At 37.3% G+C, this 19148-nt stretch overlaps 1 protein-coding gene across 1 annotated transcript; it reads left to right on the forward strand.

Annotated features, from left to right (window-relative positions):
• The first annotated feature begins 217 nt into the window (after window positions 1-217).
• Window positions 218-3177, forward strand: msrb1b (methionine sulfoxide reductase B1b). Its single transcript, XM_041974128.1, has 4 exons — window positions 218-407; window positions 955-1097; window positions 1186-1303; window positions 2581-3177. The coding sequence occupies exons 1-4, from the start codon at window positions 353-355 to the stop codon at window positions 2595-2597; spliced, it is 333 nt and encodes a 110-aa protein (XP_041830062.1). The 5' UTR covers window positions 218-352; the 3' UTR covers window positions 2598-3177.
• The last annotated feature ends 15971 nt before the right edge of the window (window positions 3178-19148 follow it).

The raw sequence follows: 19148 nt of genomic DNA on the forward strand, positions 1-19148 counted from the left end.
ACTTTTCATACCCAAAAATGTATCACCGTATTTTCTTTTTCTTTTTTTTTTCATAATGAATTGTGTTTATCTCAGTCAGTATCAGGGGATTGTAAATTTAGGGCAAAGCCAGTTGAAAAACTCCAAAACAGATGCCATCTGCGCTCCTGTTGTCAAACACTGACACCTAGCGGCGGTGTGGATAACTGCAGTGGGAGGAGCTCTTCTAAATCTCCAGCAGCTCTTGTCCATGGTCTTGTCACTTCACACGAGAGAGGAACAGGAAGCCGCCTGCACATCCTAGAACACGGATAGACGAAACACAGAGTCAGGTTAAATTTGCTTTGCTTTGGCGATCTGCAAAGAAGGCACAATGTCTTTCTGTCAGTTTATTGGCAGTGAGATTTACAAGGATCATTTCAAACCAGGTGAGCAGACGGCGACTCTTCTTCAGTAAGCAGTGATGTGATGTAACCTTCTTTTGGCTGGATTATGGAGGATAAAATTAACCTTTCATGTTTATTTTTCAGCAGAATTTTAGGGCTGTTTCTACATCAAAGTAGTGACTAATGATGGAAATATTGTGTAACATTTGATGTGACAAATCTAGACAAAAAAAATGTAGGGAAACGATAAAGATTAGTTTACTTTGATCTGGTAGAAGTTGTATTATTACGGCAACAATAATACCCTATTAATAATCTATGATTATGTTAAAACCAAAGCTTATACTTCATCATACTAAACTCTGCTGCTCTTTTCACATGTGGCATCATTTAAAGATAAATAAAAAGACTTAATGGTATGTGATTTATTACTAAAAAAGTATTGGCACAACACAGAAATAATTGACACATAATAATTGAAATAGTTTGTGTGAATAATTGAAACTCAAATTTCTTTATTTTCTAGGTATGCTTGACTGTTTGCACCTGACATTTTAATGAAGTACCAACTGTAAACTTTTCCCTGCAGGAATCTATGTTTGCTCCAAGTGTAACCATCCCCTGTTCTCAAGTCGGTCTAAGTTCCCCCACTCATCTCCCTGGCCGGCTTTCACAGACACCATCAAAGAGGACAGCGTCACCAAGATGATGGAGACTCTCACTGCTTACAAGGTCTTGGACGCATGTTAAAAATATGGTTGTTGTTAAGTGTTGTTGAAATAAGAAAATGTTTACAACTTATGGTGTTGTTTATTTACAGGTCCTGTGTGGAAAATGTGGCAATGGACTGGGCCATGAGTTTTTGAATGATGGTCCGGAGGAGGGAAAGTCTCGTTTTTGAATCTTCAGCCACTCGCTTAAGTTTGTCTCCAACAAAGGTATTTATAATTTAATCACACACAGTTACAGTCTGAAGTTGAATGAATTGCACGATATTTGCTTTTCAGTTCAGTTTCTCTGAATCTCTCTTGCTCCAGTGTAAATTATTCTATAGTATTTAATGTTGGGTTAAGTGTCTTTTTAAAAGCTTTGTACTTTGACCAGTCACTTCTGGCAAACTTTAACAGTCTTCTGGCAGATTTTGCCTCTATTCTTCCCAGAATCAGTAGAAAATTTTGGTTTCCTTGTACAGTCCGGACTTTTAGGGACATCCACTGTCATACACTTGGCAGTAAAACAGCTCCAGATCATAATGCTTCCACCAACAGGAGGCACAGTGTTGTTGCAGTTGCATAATTCTTTACTGCTCTGACAGCTCAGTCTTTGCCTATCTACTTTCAACACCCATCACTGTGATCTGTATTCTCTTGTCAACTGGTCATTGCTTTATTCTCCTAAACTAATCCATTGGTATCAATTCACTGATAAACCTTAAGTGAGAAAACCTCTGCTTGCATCAGCTTCTTATTTATTAGCCATAACAGGGATAGTAAATTATGCTCCAGTAGTTACATTAAATTATTCATCCTAAAAGCCCGTTTATCCTTTAGCTGTTTCTCATTCCAGTTTCCAGCTTCTAATGACTGCAACCAGTTAGAACAGAAACTAAAACCATTTTTTCCATTTTTCTTTTTTACAAGCTAGTTGGAAAACATTGTCTGTGATAGCTGCTGCTACTATTAATTGCTTCATAGAATCATATTTTTATTAGACTTATAAAATGTTTTACTTTTTTATGTAATTGAGTACTTTTTTTTATTAACTTGTGTCATTGTTGCATATGTTTTACTGTTGCATCTGGCCCAGGTTGTCGTTGTAAATGAGAATCATCTCTTAACTGACCTTCCTTATTAAATCAAGGTTAAATAAAAAATAAAAACTCAAATCTGTCCATAAAAACCTTTCTCCAGGAGGCTTTTTCTTTATCTGCATGGCCTGTTCTAAACTTGTTTTGGTGGCTGATGATGTTAACTTTTGGAGTAGGGGCTTCATTCTCGGCACAGAACATCTCATCTCAGCCCACTGAAACATAAAACTCTCCTGAGTGTACATTAGTGTGATGGCAGCTTCCAATTCATGGTAGATTTCTGCCTGGGTGGGTCCTGGTTTATTTATGACACTTCAAAACAAATCTGGATCTTCTTCCAGACTTCTCAAACGTGGCAATGTAATGTAGAATAACTTCAGGGGTGCTTTATTGCTGTTTCTGTTTCAGGCAAGGACAAGCAATAAAGAGCGAGGAAGAGAGTTTACACTCCAGCTGCTGCATTTCTTTCCCAGTCCAGGTCCAACGAGCAGGTCGGGTCAGCCAGTGACGTGGATGGGGGAAAGGCCTGAGAGGGACGCCCTGCCCACTGAAAAATTTCTGACTTGGTTTGGACAATACCTCTGCAAATATGCTATATTTGCATTTATTAAATAACTTATATAAAAAGGCACTAACTACGTTATTCTTATGGTCCCACTTCATGAAGGTGCATGCCATCGTAGCAACAATTATATAGAAGTTGCCACTTAATGCTGCTATAAAATTATTCTTTACTGTGTCTATAACTGTATTGTACTGATATTAGTCAAACTTTTCCAAATGTACTGTATGTTATCTATGCACTGAGGCCAAAATACTATATGTTTATTTTAATTCCATCCCACAGCAAAGAAAGTGAATGAATCAGCTACATTTTTCTAACCGTAATGCACAGTGAGCATTCCTCATAACAGGGACAAACAAAACATTTTAATTTATCTTTCTTGTGATTGTTTTAATGCTGGTATGAAAGGAAAAAGTGAATAAAATCTGGTTGATTTTTCATTTATCTGTCATGATTTACATAATTTCTAGTATATCATTAAGAATTTGACAGTAGTTATAGTTAGTTGGTTAGACTGTATAATGCACCATTCAGATTTTTTTTTATCTCGTGTCTTATTTTCCATCTCTCCTTAAAGCTCTGGAGTCCTGAGAGTTGCAAAGAAAAATGCTGCATATGTTGCTTACATTATGGACAACACAAAGGTCTGCATGTTCAGGCACAGGCTTCTTCAGATATGCTGCAACAAAGAAAATCACAGATGTGATCACAACACAGTAACTGCTTATAATGACTCATGACCATTTTTAGTTTATTTATAAGCAATGACCACTTTTGCTCCATATTGACATGACAGCATCACACAGTTGCTGCATCCATGATGAGAACCTCCTGTTCCACCACATCCCAAAGCTGCTCTGTTGGATTGAGATCTAGTGACTGTGGAGGCCATTGGAGTCCAGTGAACTCATCATCATGTTCTAGAAAGCAGGTGGAGATGATTTAAACTTTGTGACATAATCCCCTATCCTGCTTGAAGTAGCCATCAGTAACTGGTACACTGTGGTCATAAAAGGATGGACATGGTCAGCAACAATACTGGGTAGGCTGTGGTGGTTAAACCAGGCCACTCTGGTACTAAGGGGGTTAAAGGGTGCCAAGAACTAACCCTATCCCCCCACACTGGACCACTTTTACCACCACCAATGTCAGCCTAAACTGTCGCCACAAGGCAGGATAGATCTGTGCTTCTATGTTGTTTCCACCAAATTCTAAGCCTACCATCTGAATGTTGCAGCTGACAATGAAACTCATCAGATCAGGCAACATTTTTCCATCTTCTATTGTCCAGTGTTGGTGAGTCTGTGTGAATTGTAGTCTCAGTTTCCTGTTTTTAGCTGACCGGAGGCATTCAGTAAAATCTTCTGCTGCTGTAGCCCATCTGCTACAAGATTTGATGTTTTTTGGTGTTCAGATAGGGTTTTCTGCATACCTGGGCTGTAACTAGTGGTTATTTGAGTTACTGTTACCTTTCTATCAACTCCTGCTCTTTCTCCTCTGACCTCAACAAGGCATTTTCATCCAGACAGCTGCTGCTGACTGGATGTTTCCTTTTTCAGATCATTCTCTAGAGATGGTTGAGGGTGGATATCCCAGTAGATCCACTATTTCTGAAATAGTCAGGCACCAACGATGATGCCACATCCAAAGTCGCTTAAATCTCATTTCTTCCCCTTTTTGATGCTCAGTGTACTTCAGCAAGTCATCTCGACCATGTTTGTATGCTTATATGCATTCAGTTGCCGCCATGCGATTGGCTGATTAGCTGTTTGTGTTAAAAAGCGATTGCCCAGGTGATGATGATGATGATATTCCTAGATTAACCTCTAGATGGAGATATTACTCTTCTAGATCACATTTTCAGGGTCTCCAGGAGTACAGATTCCCTATTTTTGCTATATAGTGATTAGACTGATGTAAGCACTGTGATGTTGTTTGGCATGACCTGCATGTTTTAATTGATGTAGCATTTGGGATGAGGGGAGAGTGTATGTCCTTCTCTGGCAGTAATTATAGAGGTCCGTAACTTCAGCAGCAAACAGGGCACTGTGGCCCAGCTGCAGGCCATGTTCTTTCTTTGGGATCCAGGAATTGGCAAAAACACTGAGGTTTAGAGGAGTAGCCTGGCCGCCTGGTGAGAGGTGGAGGGGTATCATTACAAAGGAAGTAAACACACACAAGTACACATGCAAAAGGCAAAAAAATTAAATAAATAAATAAAACAAGATATGTGCCAAGTGTAGTACTTCCCTTGTATGTTATGAAAATGCAGCACAAAAGAGCCTCCACTTTCCACTTTTTTAACTTATGTGTTGATGGCTAATGTCTTTTTATCACATGCATGACACATACACACATGTATACAAAAAAAAGAAACATTTTTTATTGCTCTCACCACAAACAAGTTCAGTTTGAACATATTTTCATTCCAAACATTACCTCTTGTAGCGTGCAATTACCAGAGGTCGTCATAACATTCCTAGAAGTTGAACTCTCAGCGTAAACAATTTGAATAATCCAGAGCGTCACTGCCTCCAGTCTTTACTTCTGTACGCTGCCAAAGTTATTTAAATGAATCTGAGCCCTCAGTGTGGTGGACAGGCCTGACCTTGCATTGTGGTTGTTAAGGCTGAGTAAATTCTTTCTTGTGTTGTCTTGGCAGGCCAAGGCTCCGAAACCTATGTAATTTCACCATAGCATAGTTTATATGGTGAATGCCAGAAATCCCAGTTCAATGTTCCTCACAGCAGTGGAAGAAAAGGAAACAATAGATATTGTAAATAAATGTAAATATAAAACATCTACTGATTCAAATGAAATTGATTTGAAAGTTGTAAAAGAAAGGTCATTGAGAGGATTTCACTAACATACATGTGTAACCTATCATTCCTCACCGGTAAATTTCCTAACAAAATGAAAATAGCTAAAGTTGTACCACTGTATGAAACTGGGAATAGACACCACTATACAAATTACAGGTCGGTATCTTTATGTCCACATATTTTCCACAGTTTTAGAAAAACTATTCAGTAACAGATTAGACACATTCATAAACAAACATAAATTACTTTCTGCCAGCCAATATGGATTTAGAGCAAACAGTTCAACATCACTGGCATTAACAGAATCAATTGAGGAGATCACAAACTGCATTCGGTCGGAATATTCAAAGATCTTAAAAAAGCTTTCGACACAGTCATCATTATAATCTTAATCAATAAACTTGAATAGTATGGGATTAGGGGGTTAGTTTTGCACTGGGTGAGAAGTGATTTAAGCAACAGAAAACACTTTGTGAAGTTGAGGGAATATTCATTGTCATGCTTGGACACTGCTTGTGGCGCCCCCCCAGGGGTCAGTATTAGGTCCAAAACTGTTAATACTTCGCATAAGTTTTGAACATTTTCAAATAAGTATAATTAACAGCTGACACTTATAGTTTTTGTTCTGGGGATTATCACACAAACTGCTGGGGAGGATCACTTCTGAAATGAGCTAACTAAAAATGTGGTTTGACAGATACAAATTATCATTAAACTTAAGTAAAACCAAATTAATGTTATTTGGCAATTGCAATAAGAATACACACATACAGATAGATATAGATGGGGTGGAAATTGAAAGAGTGTATGAAAACAAGTTTCTTGAGTTGAAAATAGATGATAAAATAAACAGGAAGTCTCATATCAATCATGTACACATCAAATTGTCAAGGAGCATTTCTGTTCTGAGCAACAAAAAAAAACAAACAAACAAAAATCTTTAGTGATTTGAATATATTTGCATTAATGTGCAGACTTGGGGCAGTACTTACAAATGTGCAACACAATCTGCAGAAAAGAGCCATAAGAATAATTCATCATTGCAGTTACAACAATCACACAAATTCACAATTTTTTTTTAAAATCAGAAACATTAAAATTCAGCAAATTACTCAGCAAATTCAGAGAGAGGAGAAAGTGATTGCTAAATTAGATATTAGAGGTGAAATATTTAATTTAACAGAAATGCATTGTGTGCATCAAAGTATGAGATAAAAACCACATTCTAGTTTTATGTCTCTGGACCAGTTCTAACTTGTCATTTGTACTATATTAACTTTCAGTCATGTTTTCTCAGAATCCTCTGACTTCAATTTAATCTTAGTTCTTTTTTCCCACATATTCTTCATATTATTTTTTTTTCTTCATGTTTTTTTTTCTTTTTTGTTTTAGCAAGTTATGATGGATGTTCTTCTTCAAATGTAAAAAAAAAAAAAAAAAAACAAGAAAGAAGTTTCCTTTGAATCTGTTCTCATTTAGAGCATGACATGTTTTGAGTTAAATGCTAAATTCAACGGGCTAAAATTAAAAGGCAGTTATACTGTTTTTTTTTCTTTTTTTTTAATGCAGACTAAGTTTTGTAAATTGGCAGCTCATGAAAAGTAATTTTATTGTGTGTGCTCAGGAACAAAACTAAATAGATTTTAACATGGTAATATTATTATTATTTACAAAAACTTATTTCTGTAAAGTGTGTTCTTTATCAACTTGTTTTAAACAATCAATGTAGCAAACCATTTGCTAGCTACCGTTTGGCAGTTCATAAAAAGGGGATAGATAATAAATTCCTGTCTTAAACACAGACTATTAGCATATTGAAAATAGTAAAAAAAAAAAAAATATATATATATATATATATATATATATCACAGCACAGAATAATCATGGCTTACAAATGGGTTAATCATGATTAATCACCATTTGCGACTAAGCCTGAAATATGCCCGTTTTTACTGTAATGTATCAACAGAAAGAGCAAACCAATGCTTACTTGGGTTTTTCTTTTTCCCCCCATGGTTTTTTTTTTACATTAGATGATCGCTTTAGTTGTAATAATCAGTTCAATATTAAATAAATGCAAGACCTTAAAAAAGTATATCTCATTTGTGCCAACCTTTTCTTGGTCATTGTCCCTGCCTGACCCCCATCTAAACTTTTCTAGATCCACCCCTGTATATCCGAAGCATAAACCCTTTCTACACCTGTCAACTACTTTATTAGAGATGAGAGCTCCTGTGATTTGTAGCTCAGAACCTGTTTATAGTGGATTCTGACATTCTGACACACATATTTGTTGCTTTATTGTAATTTTTAAGTGTGTATTAACTGAGAAGATTTGGTGCCTAAAATTTACCAAGTAGCATCGTTACTTGAACTTAACCAACCTGCACAACCCTATCCTTTGAAAAAAGGACCACACCATCAGTGAGATGTAAATGATTGTTTATTGCACTCTTAAATGCACAATTTTGATGGGACGTAAAGCAAAGCAGCAGTAAAGGCTTGTTGGGCAGGGTTTGTAGACCCCCTTTAGGAAAGAAGAGAAACAGAGGAAAATGAGAAGAGGGAGGAAGAGTGAGACACGGAAATGAGAACAAAAAGGTTCACAGGGCAGTTGGGCCTTTTCAGGCAGGAAGGCATGTGGTTTTCCCGAACACCGGCTTAAAGATATTATCTTAATTAAAGGGGAACCAGTTGCATTAAAATTGTGACTCTGTGGTCTCTCGACCAAGTATTGATAGTACATATGAGAGTGTTACAATATTTTATCACAATCATCTTCAAGATAAAAAAAATCCATAATGAAGGAGTATTGCTTTTATGTTATTGTAAGTAAACAACAGTAACCTTCCTGTCAGTGCTCTATAGTGCTTCTTCTCTGGAAACCCAAATGTGTTTTGACAATAAAAAGTGGCATCAGTCTGGACCACAAATATGTTAACAGACCTGCTATCCTAGTCTGGGCAGGTTGTGGCTAACAAAATGCTTCCTTTAGGCATTTTGAGCACAACTCATTGTATTAATGTTACTACCCCTTCTGTACAACTTACATTCATCATGCACCATGTGGGATTTTCAAAATAGGCTTTTCACTGACAAAATTAAGGCAGCTACTAAAAAGAGCTGCTTTCATAAGACAGTAAATGACCTCAGGGCATTGCTTTCACCACTGAACATCAAGTTAATGTTAAATCTCCTCAACAATGTACAGACATTATTGCACATGCACTGTTTTAACTGGTTGCTCTAAGACATTTTAAGGATGGGGTTTGTGTTTGATTTAGTTAGAAAAAAATCTCTGTAATAGCACAAAAGAGCTGAATTATGATACTTGCTCAATTTTACAAGAGGAAAGAGGATTCAGGAGGTGCTTTAGCGTTTATATAGTGTTCCATTTCCTTTACTGGCTTTTCAGGTGAATCTTAAATTAAATCTTTGGACAACAGGGTAGCTATCGCATACCATGACAAGAATTGAAGAATAAATTAAACCAAAGCATATTTTATGACGGAAAGTGCTGTTAGTCTACAAAACAAACACTTTTCAGACATTCTAAACATTATTTTAGAAAAACCAAGAAAAACTTTGTTCTACCATTTTTCCAAAAGAAGATAATTCCCCAGAATATTTTGGAATAGACAACTTTTCACATTTATTTTCTCTGCGTTTCAGCTTTTGAGCTCCAGATCAGATAAAAGATAATTTCCCAAAATTGTCCCATCAGTCTTCACTGCCCCTGAGCCAAAAAACAGGTGAATGACATCATGGTAATTAGGGTATATTAAGGGGGCCTACTGAGCCAAAACACACAAACACTAAGACCAGCTTGCACACACAGGTAATTACTCTGGGAAAGTGAAGCACCACTGTTTCGATCTAGATCACGACTTAGATTTAACTGTTAAATGTTCAAACACAAATGTTTCAGCTGATAGGGTAAGCTGAAAGATTTATAGCACCAGCATCATGGTATGATTGGAATATTCTGCCAAACATGAAAGTTTACCTTCTCTAAATAAATGCTCAATGCACTTCCCAAATTGTCAGGAGGAGGTGGAAGTGCTAATTCTCATTCCAGCCACTTCATGCTCAGCTGCGAATCGTTCCAGTGAGAGTTGGAGATCAAAGACTGATGAAGCCAACAGAACTACATCATCTGCAAAAGGCAGAGACCCAGTCCTGAGGCCACCAAACCGAACTTCCTCAATACCTTGGCTACACCTAAAAAACGGCAGCTTTGACAAAGTCAAACCCTCACCGAAAACTAATCCGACTTACTGCTCTGACACCAGTTATGCAGGGTCTAAACAGCTCATACAAGGAGGTCCAGTACTTCATATTCCCAGAGCACCCCCCACAGATTTCCCCAAAGGACATGGTTTTTCCAAGTCCACAAAACACTTGATAATAAAGTAAATGGCCCTAAAAAGAAACATCTGGAATATCATGCTGCACCTATTTAGGTCAGTTGGTTACAGGTCAGTAACATGATTGGAAATAAGAAGTCTCTCAGAGATAGGGTTTGGCAGATGCTCAACTATCTGCCAAAAACTACAACTACAAATTGTGTAGCAATTTCAGAATGAAATTTAATAAAGTAAAAAGTGTGCAAACTTTGAATATTTCCATCATCTTCTGCACATATCTACAAAAGATTCAGAGAAATTAGAGACATCGCTGTTGCAAGATAAATGACTGAAAATCAGTATTAGATGCCTGCGATCTTCAGATTTTCAGATGATTGTGACATAGCTCACAGTGGTATTTATGTGACCATGGTTCATTTGCTGTCTTCTCTTCTCAAGGTCAAAGCTAATTTAAAGTGGATTTAGGTAAAGTTAAACAAAAACCTCTGTAGTCAGATGAATAAAATTTCTTTTGGAAATTGAGAATGCGGTGTCCTACATGCTAAAGAAGTGAGAGACCATCCAGTTTACTATCACTGCTCAATTCAAAAGCCTGCAAATCTGATGGTATAGGGATACATAATTACCCACTAAACTGGCAACTTTCCCATCTGGAAAGACACCATCAATGCTGAAAGGTATTTATAGTAAGTTATATAAACCAGCACACTAAAATTTGATTGTCAGAATAGTAAAATTTATGATTATGATTCTGACATTCAAACTTTGAGGAAATAGAAAATCAGATATTTATCATTTGATTTTGATTTCATCTAATATAATTTACCTGGCATTCTTTTGATAATCATTTAAAAAAGACCCTGCAACGGACAGGACCCTGCAAATAAACAAGAAATGAAAAAGTCTAGTTTTGTGGGAAATTACTAACAGGAAAAAAAATGTAGTCTTGCATTCTTTTTTCCTTTTTAAAATCAGCTTGTTATCAAAAACCATAAATTTGTCTGGGAATGTAAGACAATTTGAATGTGTGTTCTATGACCTTTTCCTGCTGGGTGAATATTATGCATTGGAATTAAATCGTCCTGGCTGCAAACAGCACCAGCTCACAGCAGAAGAAGAACCACCCAGCGTCTGGGCTAAATTATGCTCCCTTCTCTGGACACAGAACAAATCTCCACCATCCATCTTAATGACCTGACATGTAGTGCCTGTTGACTGTAGTACTTAAGTCACCAGGCCTGCTGTGGTCCCCCTTGATGTCAGCAACGTCTCTCCAATCCCTGTGGACCCCACACATGAATCCCCATACATCATGCTCAGATCCAGAGCATTGAACTACTGCTCAATAAGTCTGTGGACAGGCAGCTCAAAGAAAAATATTGACAACATTTAGTTCAATATTGGATTTGAGTTAAAAATCAAACAAGGGGACTTTACTTTCTCATTGCTCTTCTTTCAAGATGTCTCACAATTTCTCTGAAAGCTTGTGAATGATGCGGCTGCATTTTGGTATTCACTATCCTAACGAATTTCTATCAGAGAGGAGTTAGTGCTGCAGATATACACCATACCTGCGGTATGTTTACTACTACTCAGTCCAGACAACTGAAACTGATGGGAGTTTTAATGCATAGTTGATTTCTTTGTGCAATGTGTCATCCAGTCACATCAAAGGGCATAATTATACCTGTTTGAAAAAGCCAGACTTGAAGTTAGCATAAGAAGCCTGCCATCACAGAGGTGGAAAGAAACATTTAAAATGTGTATTAGATGCAAACTCTCAGTCTTTCCTTAAATGTTTTCATGTTTTACATTTTATTTGCCCATTCAAACGTTGGAGAAGTAGATACTCTTTTTTTCATGTGGACATACCTGTCAAACTGACAAAAGCAGAGGGAATCTGGCTGTTCGTGGAAAGCAAGCACTTAATTTAAAGGCTACTTAGACTGCAACGTCATCTTGAACGACTTTTTCCTGTTGGACTTAATATGTTTTTACAAAAAAGTGAAGAAAGAATCATGGTCAGAAATCTTGATTCTGCTCTGTTCTGTACTCTGGGTGGTCTCTTCTTCCGCTCTCTGATCAGTTACCAGAACAGATCCAAACCACTAAATCTAATCTATTTCTAAATTTCTACATTAGCTGCAGATGATAGAAGTTCTGAACAAACTACATTTTCGTCCTCTTGTGTATTATCCAGAGTGATGGAGCCATGATTACCATGGAGATACATTGCAACTGCACTTTTTAAATAGTTTTCCAAACGTTTAAGCACCTCAAGTGAAGTTCCTTTTAGGCTTAAAACATGACTTATAGAGGAAACACACAAGTTGTCCATGCAGCTGCAGAAATCTACTGACTGAAGCATTTAGTTGTTAGGGTTAACAGTAGGTTACCCACCATACCCTCGAACCACTCTCATCCTATGTCTGCTTTTATATTACAGACTAGTTAGTGACATTATAATGTTGGCTCTATTGAACACATACTTCTGTAACGTATGTTGTCACCTTCTGTCAATAATCTCTGGGAGTATGGAGAACCAGACTCTCTTGTACGAGCTTTACGGTCCTTGTAAAACCGGTGCCTGAGCTCTGTCCACATTGCCAGCAGTAAGTTGAATTTGTTTCCAGTGAGGGTTGGACTCTGCCAAGGTTGTCCTTTGTCACTGATTCTGTTCATAACTTTTATGAGCAGATTTTGTAGTTGCAGCCGAGGTGTCGAGGAGATCCGATTTGATGGCCTCAGGTTTGGGTCTCTGCTTTTTGCAGTTGATGTAGTTCTGTTGGCTTCATCGGGCCGTGATCTCCAACTCTTGCTATAGCAACTCATAGTCAAGTGTGTGGTTGGGATGAGAATCTGCACCTCCAAATCCGAGACCATGGTCTTCAATAGGGAAAAAGGGTGGAGTGTCCTCTCTGGGTCAGGAAAGAGGTCCTCTTCTAAGTGGAGGAGTTCAAGTATCTCGGGGTCTTGTTCACGAGTGAGGGAAGGATGGAGCAAGAGATCGACAGGTGGATTAGGTTTGCAGTGATGCAGACTCTGCGGTGGTCTGTTATGAAAAAGCTGAGCCAAAAGGGGAAGCTCTCAATTTTTTTTTTTTTTTCCTAACTTGTCCTGTCCAGCATCATAGCAAGCAAAATGATAATCTGGTTGCTGTAACATGCTGAACAAATTTGCTCTGCCAAGGGGAGGCTATGGGTAAGGCTCCCCTTGATATCTGATTCATTTATTTATTTATTTATTTATTTACTTTGAATCACGGAATCTAAGTAATCCGGAGAGGACAGAAAAAGATGGAAAACAGCAAAAAGAGCAAAAGGGAAAGAAGAAAGGAGACAAAAAGATCACAGACAGAAGGAAATGACCCTTCAATCTACACCATCACCAGACAACAAACTGTTACACCTGCACATGAACACACCAGAAAATTTCCTACAACTTCTACAAAAACAAAAACAGAAACACACACACAGAAAAAACAGAGCTGCTAGTCATTAAGAGTTTTTAAATAATAACCAAATCAAAAAGACATAAAAGCGACCAGATAGTAACTCACAGGAAAAATAAAAGAATTATCGCTTAGTATAAAAACCCACTGGACAACTCAGTGACTGTGTCATCATGCATCTATCTGCCCAGTAAATCAGTATATGATTTGCCTTCCAGACTGAGTTTCTCCAGCGTACTGGTATGCTCTGTTTGTTTGTAAACATCATCAGTGAGCGTGCCTTAGTTTATCTTCATTCCAAAAGCAGATAACAGAGAAACACAGGCTTCAAACAAGTCGAGCTCCCTGAACCGTAGCGGCATAAGCACCAAAACTATTTAATCGAGCGCTTTTCTCTTGGTCTTTGTCCCAAACCTGGACTGTGGTTTACTCTGTTCTTTTGTGTGTAGTGGTTAAGGAGGTTATGTTTGTTTAGGCTTCATGTCTGTTTCAGCGGCTCAGGCTCAGGCTCGTATAGGTATAATTCTGAGGTAAAACTGCTTGGGAAGTTTTCCTTAGGTCCCTCATACCACAGTCCATTAATTTCTGCTGCTTAAATAAAATAATCAAATAGCCATACCTTTGAAATGTTCCTGTAATCAAAATAGTAATTATCATTTAGCCCCTGTGCTCTGCCATCACATGGTCTACCAGTGTGGTAGTTCTCTGAATTTACTGTCATGTCAGTCTTCTGATATTTCATCGTCCACCATGGAATTTCATAGCAGAGAAAAGAAGTAACCAGAATGTGATTATAGGCCAGTTTTTATTCCATAAATGACATCATGACTGGAGATCATGAAACTGCATGGTTTTGGAAATCCTCTCTTCTCTGTGCAGTAAATTGCACTGTAGATGTAGCATGCAATCCAATATCTTAAGGTACACGTTTGGATCTAACATAGAGGGAAGACAAAGGTCAGCAAAAGGATGCCTGCATGCTAAAATAACTAATAGACACGCACATACGATGGACTCACTAACCTATGAAAAGAGCACAGTTGCTGTCCGTGGCCCCAATCAGCAAATTTTACAGGGAGGTCTTATTGCTTTGAATTATAGCTGTCAGATAACCTATCAGAGAATCTGACTGTTCGTTGAAACACTGATCGGCTAATGGCTGTTTTTAAATAGCTTCAGATGTCAAAATTACTTTAATTCTGAGTCTGCTGTTTCACCAAATTGCTTTTTGTTTTCTCAGAAGTAGCTAAGAAGCACAATAACACTTTAGTTTGTCAACAGAGAACACTGTCTGGATCCAGTCATCTCTAAAGGTCTGAATATTTCCAAGGTTGTGCTGCTGTCTGATCACTGTGTTTCTTTCAAAGTGCTGGTTAACAAAAATGCCCAAGTTGAGGATGTTATAAAACGGCACATTGGTGAAAAGTTTGTACAAGCTTTCTCTTCCTTGCCTTGCCTTGTTAAAGACAGGTCAAGTCAGTTCTACGAGGGCCACAATCCAGCAGGTTTTCCATGTATCCCTGCTCCAACACACCTGACTTAAATTAATGAGTCATTGTGCAGAAAGATAGGCTTCAATCTAATCTGATTTAGGTGTGTTGGAGCAGGAATACAATACCAACGGGCTGGACTGTGGCCCTCGTATGGACCGAAACAAGTAGCCTTGACATAGAGCTTGCTCTTAGCTAAGCTAAAAACCAACAAAGTTCATTTACTGTGAAACTGGGTTAGCTGCTCATGGAAAGTTTTTGGGAAATCTGTTTATTTGAATCTTTCCCAAACATTAAAAAAAAAAGGTTGACAGGAGCTGGTGATTATAAAGCTGGGGCAGGTGACTGAACACTGGTGTGAATGATCAGGGGAGTGATTACTGTGGAGATTGGCAAGGCAGAGGATGACAGGGACTGGTGCGGGTGTGACAGTAGTTAATGAAGATGTTTAGCTTTAGGTTTTATCACAGCACAAACATGAACATAAGTAATGTTTCTGTGGCTACAGAGAACTCCAATAGGTAAACAAACTTTTCAAGCTAATTTTAAACTCAACTACCTCAAAAATGCAGAACAATTAAAATGATGTCTATTTGGAACAAATAAAATAAAATATAATAAATTAAATTTGTTCTAGAAAATTAATATTTTAAGTCACAATTTTCTAAATGACTCTGAGAATTTTTTTTCTGAGAATTTTTTTTCTGTTCATCCTACAACATAATCTTAAACAGAGATAAAAAAAATTTTCTCTTTAATGTTTTGTCTGAACCTCACAGAATGGCACACCTGAATCCTTATCTCTCCCTGTATTGCTACTCTGCATGGTTTTGAATGGGCCCCAAATGCAGGAAGCGTACAGTCAGTAAACAAGCTGTCAGCAAAGCTCTACCGATCATTGTAGGTTTCCCCCCAACCCTATTATGCAGGGAACACATTTATAAAAATAAATAAATAAATAAAAGTCTAAATATTTGCTTTAATGTAAAACAAAAATGTTTCTACTTAGCAGAAACATCTGAAATATATTTGTTCCCCTTTGGTTTTCAACTTAAATTATGGGCTTCTCTCCTTTACAGTTTATTCAATACTGATGTTGCTTCCTTGAAAAGTTTTCTATTCTATCATATACATTGGCCTTTGCTTAATTCCGGTGTAGTGCCATAAAAGTGTAAGTAGGAAAAGACTTACAGCTGAGTATCAATGTTGCTCTCACCCTCATGACTCAGCTGTCAACTGGTAAACAGCATTTATTACTGTCCTTTGATTTCCCTGTGTCACACAATGACGTAACAATCATGTGCAGGCATGCCTGGTACTTTACGTGCCTTCTTTACTCCTCTATTGAAAGCATTTTGCAAGCAGCCAGTTCATAGCCACACCCATGTGATAGTGTACATAGCTGCCGTGCCCTATACTTACCCAGCTCGCCGCAGAACTCTGCCCTGAAGTTATGGCTGAGAATATGGCCCTGCAACTGGCTTTTGCACAACACTCAGCACTCTCTCTGCAGAAATGCAGAGACGAAACAGACGACTGCTCGGTATCGATGCATTTTGTTTGTGTGTAATGTTTTCTTGGCAGCATCTTTGGTGCCAGGAACAAATTTCTGCAGTGTTTTCTGCGGTGAATAAAAGTAACTGGTATTCAAAGAGTTTGGCCTTGATATTTTGTTGTTGAGGTAAGTATGTGTCTGTTCAGTTTATTTTTCAGCTGTCTCACAGCACCAAACTAGCAGGAGGGGTAAGCAGAGATATGTTAGGACCATCAGAAACAACCAGCAGCAGGATTGCCAGTTTGCAATAAAAATGCTTTCCTCTCATATTTTCTCTATTATGAATAAAACATCCGTGGATTAATCTTTTCATCTAGTTCCAATATAAAGTTAAACACTACATTAGATGTAGAAGAAAATAAGTTAATCATATACAAAAAAAAAAACTAACAGAAATTAATATGCACTACCTCAACCTGTAAATACTATATAAATACTATGTTAATATTATGTTTATAGCTATATTACTTTTATTTTTTATTTGCTTTTATTTTTTAATGGTTCTTCTACTTTTTGTGCTGAAAGTACAATGACAGCAAGACTTAACGAAATAAAACGATTCAGAAAAAGAAAAAAATCTGATTCTAATTTCTCCTTGAAAGGAATTGTAATACCTTTCATTTTCCAATGCCTTGTCCATGTGTCACTACTCAAATTTTAAACAAAAACTAATATATACTTTGTTTTGGGCATATATTTGTCATTGTAAGTAGACATAGCTCAGTGATGTCACCCATCGGTCAATCTAAATCATTACTGGCCCAAATTCACAAGCTATTTTTGTGAAAGGTCCTCATAAAAACAGAGAACAAGGAGCTAAATCCTTTATCACTTTGGTATTTTTAACTAAAGAAATATACTGAGGAACACTGGGAAGTAAATAAATGGCCAGAAAGTAGTAAAGTCCCAGATTACTAATGACTTAAATTATATATTTAAAATGATTTAGTAATAATTGTAAAGTGTGCTTTTAAAAGTCCCGGCTTGTAAAGCAATTTACGCTTAAATTCTTTAAATGTTTATGTCTTGGGAAGGTGAGACTGGAAAAAAAGTTTCTGTATGTGTGTGTGTAATCACATTCCATCCAGGTGAATAACAGCTCTTCAATAACTTGTCTTATGCATTGTGTCCTTGGTGAACCAGCAATACTGGTGTAATAATCTCTATTCTCTTGGGGGACAATGACTACAACGCCCTTCTAGATGCTTTGAAAGCTCTTGTGGGTTCACTCTGACCTGAAACAGAAACAGGATTAGCTATTATAAGAAACAACAAAACAGAAAGCCTATAAAAAGAGAGATAAAACAGGAAGTCTGAGCACAGTCACAAACTGTGATGTTTGAAATATCTGGAAAAAAAGGTAACTCATTTAAGACTGTTTTTTTTTTTTTAAATAAATTACTGTAAATAAATTTAGACTGAACTGAAAAACATGTGCAGTAGTACTCCAGTGGGTCCAACAATAAATGATCAAAGTCTCAGGAAGAGAAACACAACACTTGAAACTGATCCTGTCTTTAAAGCAGTCACAGGTCATCATTTTGACTTTGTACAGCTGTCTGTCTTCCCACAGTCGCAGACCTTACAGGGCTGGATAGGAATTCAACACAGAAGATACCACACACAGACACAGGTGTGTGTCAAAGAGAGAGAAAATGCCTCCCTGTAGTTCAGGTATTCCCCTGTTAGCTCTCATAATAGACAAAGTTCCCATAAAGTGCAGCCATTCAGGACTGAATTGCTGACACAGTACATGATCTTGTATAACAATCCTGATATGATAGTGTGGGTGTGTGTCTTTTTTCCCCCTCTTGGTCTGTAATTACAATATGGTTGTAATGACCCTTTTAATTTTTTTTCCCATTTAATTTTTACATATCATAGATTTTGAAATGTGATTACAAATGACTAACTTACTGTAGCGTTAACTGCTTTTTGGTACTTTGTTCCAGCTCTAGAAATAGTGTCTATCAACAAAGAGAAAGTAACTCTGGTGAATAAACTAATAAAAAAATCAAATTAAGTTTTTCAGGTAATAGAAGTCTTATGAATATATATTGCAAAGCTGGCCAGTTTACAACTCCAATTTGCTGACTGTTTGCCATAAGTTAAAACCTGAATTTGACTTTAAAACATTTCTCACATACCATGTAAATGTCTAATGTGAATATTGAACAACAAAACAGAGCTGCATCCCATGTGAAACCACAATGGTGACTTTCTGGTAATAACAATCAACCTTTGACAGTGTTTTTGGTCACTCCCAGGGCATGACTACTGAACATTACTTTGCTATACAGCAAAACAGGTTTGTTTGTAGGGCTAAACAACAAGCTTAAAATTAGATTAAATTTAAGCAAATCCATTGAGGAAAAACCAACAGTTTTCCACAAGGAAAGTGGTTAGAGCAGAGAAAATGACAGACTGAAGATGTAAACAGTGTGGTACAGAGTGTGAAGTAACACCTTAACAAAGCTGTCCGAAATCAGAAAACAGGCCCATACATTACACTAAATTCTTCAAACCCGGTAATTATTCCAAGGAGATCACTGATCTGTATGGCATGCATAAACATTATTGATTACTTTGACAACACAGTGGCACATCTCTGATTGTTTTTCAGCATCACAACAGATCAATACCAAGGAGTGCTGGAAGAGTACAGACGGGTAAATGATGTCTTCTCAGTTTGGAGACTAAGAAATTGACATACTGCCAGGTTGGAG

This window comes from Melanotaenia boesemani, chromosome 21, assembly GCF_017639745.1.
Source record: "Melanotaenia boesemani isolate fMelBoe1 chromosome 21, fMelBoe1.pri, whole genome shotgun sequence".
NCBI classification, from domain to species: Eukaryota; Metazoa; Chordata; class Actinopteri; order Atheriniformes; family Melanotaeniidae; genus Melanotaenia; species Melanotaenia boesemani.